We start from the raw sequence: 15,090 nt of genomic DNA, 5'->3' as shown, positions 1-15,090 counted from the left end.
CTAATAGTGATAGAGTTGACATTTTCTTGTAAATTTAAAAAGCTTTTATTCCTTGTTTTTTTGCCTTGTTGCTTTACATTGTATAAATAAAATGTACACACTCAAAATATTGAATAACTTACAATCAATACATAAAACATTAATTTCACACTTCGTGACGCTAATCAAAAATAAATGGCTCTATATTTAAATAATACTGATAAATGCATCCATAAATGTATCCTTACTGTAAGGAATCAGATCAGAAACCACTTTTAAAATGGCTTAAGAGTTATTCCGAAGAATTTTATAGAATTTTAGAATTTGCACTCTTCAAAAATTTTACATTGCTTTTAGGCTACGACTGGCAACATTTTTTTTTAGTCTTGCGGGGCATCAAACTCCGAAAAATAGCCAACTTTACGTCCCACTTGATGGAAATTAAATTCGAGAATTTAGATTATTCTTGAAAATTCCGAGTCGTTAAGTGACTTTTAGAACTCAAAGTACGGTGATCAACAGCTGTCTCCTGTGTATATGATGAATTTTACTTTATTTTGACTGACTCTGGTGTCTTTTCCTTTCCGGATTTTTCCATTGCGTCCAAGGGATATGAATGTGTCGTACAGCGAGGTTCTGTAGTACTTTGCGGACGCAAAGGTATGAAATGAAGTGCTTTCCATTGTTAGCTTAAACACTGTCTCATCATTGGTTGAGTTCTATCAAACAGAAAGATGGTGAATTAGAGCTAAATCGCTTAACGTAACGTAACATAACCTTACTCCATGGCAAGTCAAGTCATCATCCATGGCAACTCACAACATATCACATTACATCACGCTGCATCCCACAAAAAAACAACTCAAGATCCGTTACAACTCATTATCTGCTACATTTACGTGTCACAAATGGCTTATCAAAATTTTGAAATTTAGGTCTTTGAAAAATTTTCCCCTTTTAAATATCACGATAAGGAAAGGTAATGAAAATATCTGGCATCACCGATTTGGCGATCGTTGACTTAAAAATTCATGATAAAGTGCCCTTGCCCACTCCCTCATGAAAGGATAGTGGAAAGCTTTTATCCTTCATCAAAGTAGCACATTTTTCATCTTTTTTTTAATTTCAGGGTATTTTAATCATCTAACTTGATTTTTTTCGAAAGAATTTTTTAGTATGGTTTACAAAGAAGGTGGAAGTGCCGGATAAAGTCGCCAATTATGAGTTGAATCCTTTCACTTACCGTTGAATAAATATTGCTTTGACTGCTCATTGCAACATAGCGACCGGTTTCGATTCCTTTAATTCGCTGAAATCCACTTCCCATTGGTTCAAGCTCTAGGTTGGCTAAAAGAGAAAAGATTAAAACTATTAATGATAGCTAGAGGTTAGAGGTTTCTTGCAAGCAATCAGAAGTTTGACAAGAGAGTGTTTGCATTTTGACATTCAAGATTTTTCTTGAATATTCTTGACATGGCACTGTTTTGTAAATGCCCCCAACATTGCATACAATTTTGTAGTATAACCAGATGAACTAAAGTAAAAAATGGTCACTTTTAAAACTAATTCTTTTGAGGTTACTGCTTCTTTTGCGTTTTTTTTTTTTGGGAGGGAGGGGGGGGGGTTGGAAACATTTCCCTTAACTTTGGAAAAAAATTTACTGGAATCGTTTAACATCTTTTACTAATTTTTAAAACCATTATCCACATTGCAACTATAATTTTCAGAAAAGTGATTTTCGATTAGTATTGTATGAATAGAGGGGAATGAGAGTGTAGATGAGTAAGCATTAGGCCACACACAGATTCAAAAATTGAGCTGCGGTTCTGGAAAACAACTCGGAGATGTTGCGTGTCTTACCATATTTGCTTGAACAAAACGAAGTACCATTCACTACGCCGTCGTCATTAATTTGCAGAAATTTCTGCGTTTTCCAGAACAAACGAACAGCCAATGGAATGGATGGAGTATTTGCCGCAATAGTCCTTATTTTTGGATTGATTTTAAGAGAAGTATCTCGCCGCTGTCGCGACAAGAGACCTCGTGCAAGACTCCATGCACCCGATGGGTTAACTGACGATGGTGATTGTCCAGTTGACTTAATGACTGCCGAGCGACAGAGGTTCAAAGTAAAAATGACCGAAAGAATCATATACTGTGGGGGGAAAAGACATTGTTAGGTGAATATTTAAGTAAATAATAATTAATTAATGAAGAAAGGAAGTTTTACGGCGATTAGGTGGATAGTGATAAGATTAATGATCCATTTTAAGTAATTAGTTATGAATGAGATTTAGAGGTAAATATTTTAAAAAGGAAGAAACGAGACGGTATTTAAGTAAACTAGGGGAAGAAAAATAGTTCACTTATTAAATCTTGAAATTCAAAATATGAGGATCTCTTTTATAATTCAGTGTTCAGTTACTGAAAATGTCAGCTTCCCAGTTAGTTAAAGCTGGTAATGGGTTGGGTTTTGATAATTCATTTACATTCTCACTATTTTTTTCCCGTCAGCTGCTACAACTGTTACTTATAAATCGCAAGTTTTCTTCTGTACAGCAGGAGATATTTGAAAAAACTTCAGAGTGTGAAAAATTGGTTGCCTGTTTTTTGCTTTTTTAGAATAAACAGCCTCTTTGGTTCGTTATAACATGACTACAGGTCAAGATTGTAAAAACAAAAATGCAAATAAGGATCTCTCAAATTAAGGCTTAAATAAGAATGTTTGCAGCTAACGTTGGTACAAAACTTACCATTGATGTCCTGATCATTGTGAAAAGTGGGTAGTTAGTTCAGTTCAGTTAAGAAGCTTGTATCTGTTTCTTCGCTGCCTGTTGTTCAATAGTCTTCATCAAACTGCAAGCCTTTTTATACCCACTTACCTTTGGCCATTCCTCTTTAGCCGGCAATTTTTGCGTGGATGCTGTAATTCACGAAAAATTTGTGGGAGTGTGTTTTTTAATAAATTTATGAACAAAGCGACAAGGAAGTTTAAGATATTTCATTTTAACCAAGTTCACTCAATCAGAAAATGTTGCATTATTGTAATGTAGGCAGCGGACCATGTAAGTGGTTTGTTATCGTATCAAAGTCGAATATAACTGACTCGACAAAGTTAACTTCGCTCGAGTTTAGGTCTCTTATCAAGCAAAACTAAAAAAGCCTTTCAGGCATCTTGGTTCAAAGCTGAGAAAATAATTTCTTTTCCTTGCGGACACGTGACAAGTTGGTGACTTTCAATCAACTGGATTTAAATTAGAAGAATGAAAAAACGTTTTAAAAATAGAATATACGTCGGAGTTAAAGAATATCTTGAAGTACCTCCGGAACAAAGTTAAGCTTTAATTCGCAAACAAAGCCAGTAAGATTGTCAATGTATCTAAATCTTCGCACAATAACCAAACAATATTTTTTTAAGCACAAATTGAGTTTGTGATCATGACGTCACAAAAAAAGGAACCTGTATAAAAATTTAATACTTGCCAAAAAAATTATTTTCGCCTCAAGAAGAGTTTGAATGAAAAAGGGTTTACAGACGAGATTAAAATAGATGTCAATTTCCTTTTTTTTTTTTTTTTTCAATTACGAGGAAGTCACAATATATTTGCAGCCGGGTTGAGAAAACACCCGACTTTGCAGTGTCATAATGCACCGGAAGTGGCTAGCCACGATAGAGGTAGAGTACCGGAGGTAACTTCCGCTTCCGGTCATGTCCCACCCACGTGTTTCCAATTTCAGTGAGCAGACAGGGAAAATTCCTTTCCCGTTAACCGTATTTTTGCTTAAAAAGACTGGATACTTTTTCATGTCGTCAGTTTCATTTTTAACAAAACCAGTTTAGCAGATTCAACATATTGGCAATGAACGAACAAAAAAACTCCACCGCCCACAAGAGCAAATGAAATGGACTTGTGTTCATACAAGTAAGTATCCCCCATTATCATGGCTTCCGTGTGTATAAGGTAGCGGAAGGTATCAATATTTGCCACCACGCATCAAACACGAGCTTCTTTCGCAAATGGATTTTTCTTAGAAGTAAATCATTTACTGGTTGCGTCTGATATTGATTTGACAGAGAAAAAACCCGCACATCATATATTTATGATATTGTGGTTCTTTAATCTCGATTTTTTTCAAAGTTTCTTGTGAAAATTTACAGCTATATCGTGGAGAATGCGCAAAAAAAATAAAAAAGGAGATCAATTTGAACAGCGAACGAGACTCTCGGGATCGTAGCTTCTCTCAATGACTGAACCAACGGGATTCTGCAGGATGTTAATTACATATGTCATGAACTTTCATCAATATGTGTTTGCTTCCTGCATTTGTTGTTATTGTAGATCATTTTATTCTGGGGGGTGTTTTACCGTGGGAACAAATTTTGAGGCTTCCTTTGGTTTTTAAGTTGTTTTTTAGCATTGCTGTACTACGTATTAGTAGGTGGAAACTAAGAATTACAAATGTTCTGAATAGTTCTATTGGCAAAAAAAAACTCGATATTTCTTTCATCATTATCATATGTGTTCTTTTAATTTTCTTAAAAGTTGCCACTAGAAGGGATTTCAGGAACTTTGTCGATGGTGTGATAGACAGCTGTGCCGAAAAGCGAAACCCAAACACGAGAGCTGCTCACAGGCTCAACAGACAACGGAAAGCCGTCTTGTAGGCAATAGACCGCCGGTAACGACTTTTTATCAAAAACCCAGCTGTGGATGTTTCAAAGGCCTCACGCGAAAAGGTTTTCTTTTCTTGAAGAATTCCTACACATTTTTATTCATCCAGCTATTCAGTTTGGTGTCAAAAACCTGAGAATATCAAGGGAATTGTGTCAGTGGTTTTGCTCGCCCGCGTCCCCGCCACCAAACCCTACAATGTTGATCTATCTTAGTTCTAATTTCCCTTATTGTACATTCTGCGAAAGAGTGATTCATAGTTTCCACATTCAGAAATGGGTGATGGTTTTTGTACTTTTCTGTTGAAATTCAAGGTGGTTCTTAGTCCATCGTTTCATTAAAAATGATAACAAAGTGTTACTCAGCACATTTCATTGGATGTGAACAGCACCCTTTACAACCTAACATCTGTATGAGTATTCTCCATATTGCTAAATCTCCTACGACAAGGAGAATTCGTCTTTTACAGCCAATGCTGGAGCTTGTTTTATTTGGTGATCATTTCCTTTGTTCTCCTAACCTTAAAGCCGTGTGGTTCAGGGATATTATTGGGAGAAATTAGATGCTGGTCACTCTTAGAGGTTAAAGGATAAAACACTCCTCGCTGGTATCATTCTTACCTTTTTCAACCATGAAGAGTACGCGTGAATAACACTTTTTTTTTTAGTTTTTATAAACCACTCACACGGCACGCACAACCACAGAATGCAGGCCGCTTTTCTGTTCAAAATTATATCGTAAACAATTTCCATTTCTGGTGGAACAAGTTGATCTTACTCAAATTAGAGCGACGTTTTTCTCTTTTTCGTGTTTTTTTTTTTTTTTTTACCGAATTCTTTTATTAACAAATGGTAAACACCACAGCGTACACTATTGAGTTATGGATGCACGCGGGAGGTTGCTAAGCACGAAAGAAGCGTAAGAGTCGCTCGAGGCGATAGCTAAGAGCGACTCTAGCTTCTTGAGTGCTTAGCAAACCTCCCAAGTGCATCCATAACTCAATAGTGTACGCTGTGGTGTTTACCATTTGTTTTATAACATAACATTAACACACTGTAGCTAGAGTTCCCTTTTATTTAACAAATCTTACGTGACCAGAAAAAACAAGCGCGAGCGGAAAAATAGTCTTTGCATTTGCTCACGTCAGCAGCGTACACCCATGGGCAAATGGGGGACGCTAAATTGACCAATCAGAGCGCGCGCCTTACTTTGGTTATGTTATAAAATGTCTTAGATTAGCCAGGCTTATTTTCTTTCTGCTCACAGACTACTACTCTGTTACGTAATGTACCTGAGTCCGACTCCTTCCTTCTCTTTAAAACTCCAATTTATTACATAAACTGGGGTGTTTTACAAGGATTTCCAGCCCTGAGAAGAGTCGTAACTGCACGTGTGTAAAGTTATGAGAATTTTTTCCAAGTGTTTGATATCGCCAGTCAACTGCTGACTCGTTACCTGCCTTTCGCGCCGCTCTGTCTGGTTCATCCATTGAAAAAGTCGACTTTTTTCATATCGGTAAAGGCCCATGGTGCTTTTATAATAAACGAATTAATACTTGGTTGCTTGTAGATTTGGCATTTCTCTTCTCGTCTCACGCTTTCGCTGCGCTTACCGGTGCTAGTTATTAATCTATATGTATAAAATTGCGACAAAAAAAAAGAAGAGTTTTAAATGAAGCTATTCGCAAGTTAAGCATCGACAATTAGGCTAAAAATGATACTGACAGAGTAGTCTAGCCAAATATTTAAATTACAGAGCTCTGTTAGGGGATCATTTTAGTTTTCTGGGCATCCGAGATCGAGTTCACTTTCTCGAGCTCGCATAACAACCTGTACACGATTTTCACAAATTGACCTCCATTTCACTCGTACTCTCAAAATACCGAGCACGATGACAGGAACTTTTTAGTTTTAATGACTATGTTTTTTAGCCTCTTCTTTGGTAAAAGTGACAACGTAATGTTTTTTGCATTACGAAAGGAGTTAAGCCATGTACTTTTACGATCTTTTGGAAAATTCAATTTTAAAATTAAAGTAAACAAAAAAAAAATTCACGGTTCAATGCTCAAGAAAACAGAAAACATCCCACGCAACACTCTTGATATTGGTATTGTGAAGCGAAGTATAACTGACCTCGAACTTGAATATTTAAACAGTTTAGAAATTTCGAGGAGGTTAGTTTTCGCATCTTTTACTCATCTCACCTACACTTGTACGGCCTGTTGGTGGCTTTTTCCGGTTAATGGAACGTGAAACAGTCTGAAATTCAAATGGTGATTAGGAGAACAGAACTGTACGGTAGTCTGAAAAAGCCGGAATCCGGAATTCTGCCGGAATATTTCATCGTCTGTTTTTTAATTAAAAACGACTCCGATGATTTTCCGAACAGTGTACGAGCTCCGAATATACTCCGATGATTAACACGAAGATTATCCGATGGTTTCCGAAGTTACCCAGAGAGCCCTGAATTTTTGAAGGCTTGTTTTTTAATTCTTCTTTTTTCTCTTTTCAAGATTTTTCCGAACAGTGTACGAGCTCCGAATATATACTCCGAGGATTAATCGAAAGCTATCCGAGGATCTCCGAAGTTACCCGGAGATCCTCGAGGAACAATCGAACCCCGGGCTTCATTTGTTTTTTATCGACTTTTTTTATTTCATCTTTTGTTTATTTTTAATTATTAACTTATCTATTTTTCAACAGCCATGAAACTAAATAATAAACAGCAAATCATTCGTCAAATTATAGGTTAACATGGTCAGCGTCCCTTTAATCGAGATCTCGATTATTCATTAAAAAGGGTACAAAGAAAATATAGCAATGCCATAGTCAGTCTGCCATTTACACAATTTCAATTCCGGGAAAGCACTGCTTAACGAAAGCGATAAGCTCTTCCGTTGGAGACAAGCTTCCCTCAGTTCTCCTTAACAGACCTTGCACATGGGTTTTCCAGCTTACCTTTCCGAAGAGAGTACGAGTTCCGAATATGCTCGAAGATTAACCAAAGATTATCTGAAGGTTTTCGAAGTTACCCGAAGATCCCTGAATTTTTCAAGGCTTGTTTTTAATTTAAAACAACTCCGAAGATTTTCCGAGTGGTGTACGAGCTGTGCATATACTCCGAAGTTACTCGAGGATCCGGCCTGAGGAACAATCGAACCCCCATGAACATGGTCGAACACCTATGAGGAATTAAGAAAACGCTGAAGAATCTTTTTTTATGTTAGTTACGGGGAATTTTTGATGGTGAGATTTGTCTTAGCCAAGTGAAAAGTGCATGGATATTGGGTAAATTCAAATCAGTTAGTTTCCGGTTGGACAGTTAACCACCCCGATATCCCACTCCTTTTTCCTCGTCCGAAGAACGAAGAAAGATCGAAAACGCAGGCCTTGTGAAGACTTGGCATGCAGTAAAATACGTTAGTGACGACATTATCTAAAAATTGATCGCGAAATTATTTTTTTGAGTTAAACTTGAATTAACAACTTGAATTTTGAATAAAAATATCAGATCTACAGCCACAGCATCAAACTTTTGCCCTGACCAGCAAGGTGTCTCACGTGGCCACAGCAATGGGAGGGGCTGGCCAAAATAATCCTTTTGGAAACCCTGAGCCGTTACCATAGTCATTTACGACATCTATGTTTAGCCAAAGGCTGTCGCAGGCGCTGTCTTCTACGCAGCAGCATTCGTTTAGCGGTATGCGTCCACTCCAACCATCCGTGCCCCAATGTTTTCCTTTACCGCCGAAACCCATCATTCCTGAATCTTCCAATCCTTTTTTTTAAATGATGCTAAAAGGAAACATCTCAAAATGTAACGGATGTGAAGAAAGCTTTCAAAAAGACTAGCACTCTCAACCTGTTGAAAGCATGGCAGTCATTGGACGCTTAGACGTGGACTGTTATCCAAATCTCTACTTAGATGGCACAAAATGTTGGAAGTTAGGAAGAGCACAAAGAGGATACTACCATATTAACATAGTATGTCTGTGCACACGTCGTCCATGGTTCCATACAGGCCGCTTGCAAAGTCTGTTGAGGAGAACTGAGGGAGGCCTGTCTCTAACGGAAGAGCTTATCGCTTTCGTTAAGCAGTGCTTTCCCGGAGTTGTAATTGAATAAATGGCAGACTGACTGAGGCATTGCTATATTTTCTTTGTACCCTTTTAATGAATAATTGAGATCTCGATTAAAGGGACGCTGACCATGTTAACCTATAATTTGACGAATAATTTGCTGTTTATTATTTAGTTTCACGGCTGTTAAAAAATAGATAAGTTAATAATTAAAAATAAACAAAAGATGAAATAAAAAAAGTCGATAAAAAACAAATGAAGCCGGGGGTTCGATTGTTCCTCGGGGATCTTCGGGTAACTTCAGAACTTTCGGTTAATCCTCGGAGTATATATTCGGAGCTCATACACTCTTCGGAAAAATCTTGAAAAAAGAAAAAAGAAGAATTGAAAAAATAGGCTTTCAAAAATTTAGGGCTCTCTGGGTAACTTTGGAAACCATCGAATAATCTTCGTGTTAATCATCGGAATATATTCGGAGCTCATACACTGTTCGGAAAATCATCGGAGTCGTTTTGAATTAAAAAAACAGACGTTGAAATATTCCGGCGGAATTCCGGATTCCGGCTATTCCAGACTACCGAACTGTACAGGAAAAAATAAGTCAGTTGACAATCTGTGGGAGCGTAAAAACTAAAAGAAAGCTAAGTTTAGTTTCACGTTTGCAGAGGTGATTAGCAAGTATGTGTAACGGAAGCAATCTAGTCAGAGTGCAGAGCTTTGAAAGTATAAAAAAAGAGTTGTCCCTGACAGGTTTTCGACAGGATTCAAACCTGTACCTTCCAGATACAAGTTGGGCACTTACTATTATCTGAAATGCGGAGCAAGTGTTCGGAGCGAGTTCAATTGCATATTATTTACATCAATTATTTAATTAGAACGAGTGTCTGATTGCAATTGAATTACGAAATAAAATAAATTTATATTCGTACCTTACTCTCAAAACGTGGCGTCGTAGCTCAGCCGGCAGTAATGACTACTTTTCGAAAAGAGACACGGGTCGCAGATACTGACTTAGCCGAAAGACGAAGAAGTAAATAGAGTAGGTAAAGCTAATAATCATAAATAGAAAAGTAGAAAGGTATAATCGAATCATCTCCACAGGCTTGGTCCTGGTTTTTTCTCTTAAAAAATTTGCCTTCAGGACTTAAAATAAATATCACCTTTACAACTAGAGTTTCACACTCTCATCGAAACTAGTGAGGAAATTCAGTGTCAAAAAGACTTCAATGTCAACTGTGATGGCTTTCAAGCTACATTAAAAAAAAAGGAATGAGTGAACTAACAAAAATACTAGACATTTTCATTCTAAAGTTAGTTGATAAAATGAAGTCGCACATGATTTTAATTTTTCTCATGTTCATGGTTCGAAAACCTAAAAGTTTGCGTCTTCCGTAAAGTCCGTGACATATGGCGTGACTACTTAGTCCCATGACTCGGATGACGTCATATTAGCCCTTAGCATTGTCACGGAAGGTTTGCAAACGTCGTAAACGAAATCAGCGGCCATGGTGCGCCATTTGCTCTTCTTTCTGGCATTAGTTTGGCTTGGATCAGGCTTTGAATGTCAATTTAAAGATTCTGGAGGACCAGATTCAGGTGACGATAAACTGCAAGTCCACCTCGTTCCTCACACGCACGACGACGTCGGTTGGTTGAAAACAGTGGACGAGTATTATTATGGAGCTAATAATTCCATTTACCACGCAGGAGTTCAGTACATTCTAGATTCTGTCATTCCCCAGTTAGCTTCAGATAGTACCAAACGATTTATCTACGTAGAAATCGCCTTTTTCGAGCGCTGGTGGAACGAACAAAATGAAGCTATGAAAACGAAGGTCAAGAGACTTGTCGCAAACAAACAGCTGGAGTTCATAAACGCTGGTTGGTGTATGAACGACGAAGCAGCCACGCATTACAATGCGATCATTGATCAAATGACTTATGGACTGAATTTTGTGCAGGAGACATTTGGATCAGAAGCAAGGCCAAGGATAGCTTGGCATATTGATCCTTTCGGTCACTCAAACGAACAAGCTTCAATTTTCGCTCAAATGTCGTTTGATGGATTTTTTTTGGGGCGCATCGATTACGCTGACAAGGAACTACGTCTGAAACAGCAGCGAATGGAGCTGGTTTGGAGAGGGAGCGTTAAAAACCTTGAAGCAGACTCTGATATTTTTACAGGGGTGCTATACAATAATTATGCCGCACCCCCCGGATTTTGCTTTGACCAATCGTACAAAGATGCGCGGCCAATACAAGACGACCCAAACCTCTACGACTTTAATGTCGACGAAACCGTCGAACGATTTGTGCAAGAAACATGTACGCAGGCATCACATTACAAAACAAATCACATCATTCTAACTATGGGTGAAGATTTTCAGTACGAAAACGCAAATACTTGGTACAAGAATTTGGATAAACTGATCAAATACGTAAACCAAGTAAGTGGAAACATGATAGGGGTGAGGTCTAATTCCCGGGCTTTAAAAGAGTGAAATGTTCAGCAGGCAACCGTGGACGATACTCCTATTCTTGTACGTTGGATCAGCGATGATCTGATCGGCCCAAAATAACGAATATGAAATATAAATATAGAGGCAAGACCGATACAACGTAGATAAGTAAATTTTAAGACGGAGTTCTATATTTCGGCTGGCCAAACCAGCCTTCTTCAGGTGCAGTGGGAATTAACAGATAGCTGTATGATGTAATAGCGGAAATATGTAAAACTAATTTGATTGACAATGAGATAACAACAAAAATAGAAACAGTGAGCAAAAATAGAAATGAAGTAAGGTAAATTGGATAAATAACTAGAAACTAATACATTTCTTCGCGAGCATTAAGGCTATCTGGATAAATAGTGTTGCCTCTTGAAATTAAGAAAGCTTCCCTGGCCTTGCGTATCGAGTCTCTCTTGGAAAACACTTTTTCGATGGCGGTTAGCTCCATGTCGCGAGTAGAGTGGTTAGGAGAGGAAATGAAGTGTTCTGCCGCTGTAGTAGGTTTAGATTTAGAGTTAGGTTTATCAATGGTACGGCGGTGTTCATTAAAACGGTCTTTTAAACGTCGTTTAGTTTCTCCTATGTATTGTAAGTTACAGCGGTTACAATGAATTAAGTAGATAAGGTTTTTAGTGTCACAGGTCAAGTGAGATTTAATGGGACGTGTTTCGCCGGTAGAAAAAAAGGTATAGTTAATAAGACCCTCAGAGATGTAGGGGCAAGTAGCGCAGTTTCTACCACAACGGAAAGAGCCGGGGGGGAGTTGAGGATGGGAAGTGGTAGAATTAGATGGGAGTTTGGCTGTAACTAATGTGTCGCGAAGGTTGGGGGAGCGTCTGAAGGCGACAACTGGCAGCTGAGGAAAAGCTTTTTTGCAGCGGTTAGAAGACTGCAGTAGATGCCATTGTTTTTTGATGATGTTGGAGATGTGAGGAAGCGACGGATTAAAAGTAGTTATAAATGGAATAAGGTTAGGTTTTTTTACGTCTTTGGTTTGTAAGGTGAGTGTGCGGGAGATGTCAGTGGCGCGTTGTATTTGTTTGGTGACGAATTTATGGCTGTAACCTCGTTTGAGAAGGTATGAGGTAAGTTGAGCGGCGCGAGTCTCAAAAGCTTTATCTGTAGAACACATACTTCGTAGGCAGAGTGCTAGACTGAACGGAATGGCTTTTTTGGCATGTAATGGATGGCAAGAAGAGTGCAATAGATACATATGCTTGTCTGTGGGTTTGGTGTAGAGGTCAGTGGAGATAACACGTCCCATTAAATCTCACTTGACCTGTGACACTAAAAACCTTATCTACTTAATTCAGTGTAACCGCTGTAACTTACATGTATTGGAGAAAAACTAAACGACGTTTAAAAGACCGTTTTAATGAACACCGCCGTACCATTGATAAACCTAACTCTAAATCTAAACCTACTACAGCGGCAGAACACTTCATTTCTTCTCTTAACCACTCTGCTCACGACATGGAGCTAATCGCCATCGAAAAAGTGTTTTCCAAGAGAGACTCGATACGCAAGGCCAGGGAAGCTTTTTTAATTTCAAGAGGCAACACTATTTATCCATATGGCCTTAACGCTCGCGAAGAAATGTATTAGTTTCTAGTTATTTATCCAATTTACCTTACTTCATTTCTATTTTTGCTCACTGTTTCTATTTTTATTGTTATCTCATTGTCAATCAAATTAGTTTTACATTTTTCCGCTGTTACATCATACAGCTATCTATGAAGCATAATTCCCACTGCACCTGAAGAAGGCTGGTTTGGCCAGCCGAAATATAGTGCTCCGTCTTAAAATTTACTTATCTACGTTGTATCGGTCTTGCCTCTATATTTGAAAGAGTCACTGAACTTCCGGTCGCTTGTATTAAGAAATGGGGGGGGGGGGGGTGAGGGGAAGGGGGAAGGGATTGTACGTTTCTCACGTGGGAGAGGGGAGTGAGTATTCAAAATTTTGCTTCTCTGCTCCTTGACGACTTTTAATTATCAGATTTTTTAATCCATCAATGCAGAGTCGCAAACCTCGTTTCATAATATATCCTTTGTGAATTAACATACTTTAGAGTAAAGGCACTATCTAAAAGGTACAGCATGATAGAACATGTAAGCTCCGTAGATAACAGCATCAACAACAACATTAACAACAACAACAACGACAATGAAAACCACAGCTACAGCTTAATCTTCAATTTAATGACAAATATGTAGTATTTCTAAGTTTCTGATTAACTGAAATGGATACTTGATTTTCTTGAGATATTAATTTGGAATTTCATTTCGAAACTACGTAAGAGGAATAAAAAATAATTTCTCTTGAAAATCTAGGTCGAGTCAAACGAGTTTGATGATTCGCTTGAACGTGAAAACATTGTAGCTCATTGGAATCGAAAGACCTTCAAATTCTAAAAAAATTAAGTGATAATTTCGCGATATAAGTTAACTTTGTTTTATAGCGATTACATCCTGCCTCCCATTATTAGCCTTTTTTATTTTGGCTCCTTTTTTTTTTTTCTTTTCTTGGAGTACCCTCTCTCTCTCCTCTCATTCACTGTTGCAAACAAGAATAAGTAGCGTGAAATGGCGATGAAAACGCGTGATACATGATCCTCTCCTACAACTGATTGTCAGGAGTATCTCGTGATTTGATCGTGACATAAACACGAAACCTAGAGGGTCCCAGTTTCTCAGTTCTCTTTCAGAAAAGGAACAAAGTGATGTTTTTCTTCTTCCATGTAATGTTTTTTCCTTAGTCTGGGTACTTTATAACAATTATGCCGCATCCCCGGATTTTTCCTCGACCAATCGTGTAGCGATACGCTGCCAAAAGTGCCAATACAAGACGATCCAAACCCACAACGTCAACAAAGCGTTGAGACGACTTGTACAAGAAACATGCGGGCACGCACCGCAGCGTACTACTTCCACCGAAGTATAAGGAGATTTGAAGAAAAGACAATCCTTCTTCAAGAGAGTGCTGTTTTATTCTTCAACGTGTCCTTACTCACACACACTATGAGTGGGGGCGTTAAGTAATGAGAGAATTTAAAGTTATTTGTGGTTTATCTTGTGATCACTGACAAAACAAAAATTTAACGTGTAAATACCACCTGTCGTTCTTCAGCCAGCCCGCCGTGAATTGTTTTTGTTTGATCATAACTGTCATAAGTGTGAAACTGCAACCGTCACCTATCCTAGTCTTTTTCAATTATTATTTACCTACGTTGCTTTGAAAATGATTAAACGTGTAAAAGCGAAATTTCTTTGTAGCCAATGGCCCATCTTGAAATGTGTTAAATAATCTTAAACTTTGTCGTTTTGGCCTAAACGGAACGTTACTGTTTTAAAAAAGCTTTCATTGGACACACCTGGGCTTACCAGGACGCATACTAAACTCTTCATAAGGTACCACGGGTAAACTCATCGACTTGACTAGATTGTCGATACTGTCCATCTTCACTGTTTTCAATGGATTTTTACAAATATCCTCTTACCAGGGGTACCTTAGTATGTGTGAAGAGTTGGTGTTAGAAGACTATGGGGAGGACCCGTTGAGAGAGATTTGACCAGGGTTCTGGTTGACCGCGTATTAACGGTCTCTCAGCTGCACAAGAAGTTCCTTCCACGCATTAGAAGAATTCAGAACGGCCGTCAATTTGAAATTATCGCTGGATTGGTTGCTCGACAAACCGACTTTTGTGGGATTTTGGCTGATAGTTTCTAGTCTGGCTGATAGTTTCTAGCCTGGCTGATAGTTTCTAGTCTATGGTGTTCTCGCGATTTAAGGCCGTTTTGATGTGTTTTAGCTTGACGCCCTCACCGTGCACAAGATACGGGAAGGTGAC

The 15,090-nt window shown here is 38.3% G+C and overlaps 2 protein-coding genes across 2 annotated transcripts; one reads left to right on the top strand and one right to left on the bottom strand.

Moving 5' to 3' along the window:
• Positions 1 to 41: 41 nt before the first annotated feature.
• On the bottom strand, positions 42 to 2,885 carry LOC148718910 (fibroblast growth factor 1-like). The gene is made up of 4 exons (XM_088740370.1): positions 2,733 to 2,885; positions 1,840 to 2,134; positions 1,223 to 1,326; positions 42 to 698 (listed from the first exon to the last, which is right to left on the bottom strand). The coding sequence occupies exons 1-4, from the start codon at positions 2,748 to 2,750 to the stop codon at positions 495 to 497; spliced, it is 621 nt and encodes a 206-aa protein (XP_088596496.1). The 5' UTR covers positions 2,751 to 2,885; the 3' UTR covers positions 42 to 494.
• Positions 2,886 to 10,192: 7,307 nt separating this feature from the next.
• Positions 10,193 to 14,194, top strand: LOC148718909 (lysosomal alpha-mannosidase-like). Its single transcript, XM_088740369.1, has 2 exons — positions 10,193 to 11,177; positions 13,999 to 14,194. The coding sequence occupies exons 1-2, from the start codon at positions 10,236 to 10,238 to the stop codon at positions 14,056 to 14,058; spliced, it is 1,002 nt and encodes a 333-aa protein (XP_088596495.1). The 5' UTR covers positions 10,193 to 10,235; the 3' UTR covers positions 14,059 to 14,194.
• The last annotated feature ends 896 nt before the right edge of the window (positions 14,195 to 15,090 follow it).

The sequence above is a fragment of the Stylophora pistillata genome, chromosome 12, assembly GCF_964205215.1.
Source record: "Stylophora pistillata chromosome 12, jaStyPist1.2, whole genome shotgun sequence".
Taxonomy (NCBI): domain Eukaryota; kingdom Metazoa; phylum Cnidaria; class Anthozoa; order Scleractinia; family Pocilloporidae; genus Stylophora; species Stylophora pistillata.
Note: the sequence above shows the minus strand (reverse complement) of the source record. Positions and strands in the feature narration are given on the sequence as shown.

What these genes read in the sequence shown, in the direction of transcription:
- LOC148718909 (XM_088740369.1), top strand. Translation starts at nt 10,236, where the DNA reads ATGGTGCGCCATTTGCTCTTCTTTCTGGCATTAGTTTGGCTTGGATCA. An exon ending in TGATCAAATACGTAAACCAA is followed by an intron (nt 11,178 to 13,998) that starts GTAAGTGGAAAC and finishes TTTTTTCCTTAG; the next exon opens with TCTGGGTACTTTATAACAAT.
- LOC148718910 (XM_088740370.1), bottom strand. An exon ending in GTTTTGTTCAAGCAAATATG is followed by an intron (nt 1,327 to 1,839) that starts GTAAGACACGCA and finishes TTTCTCTTTTAG; the next exon opens with CCAACCTAGAGCTTGAACCA. An exon ending in AAAGCAATATTTATTCAACG is followed by an intron (nt 699 to 1,222) that starts GTAAGTGAAAGG and finishes TCTGTTTGATAG; the next exon opens with AACTCAACCAATGATGAGAC.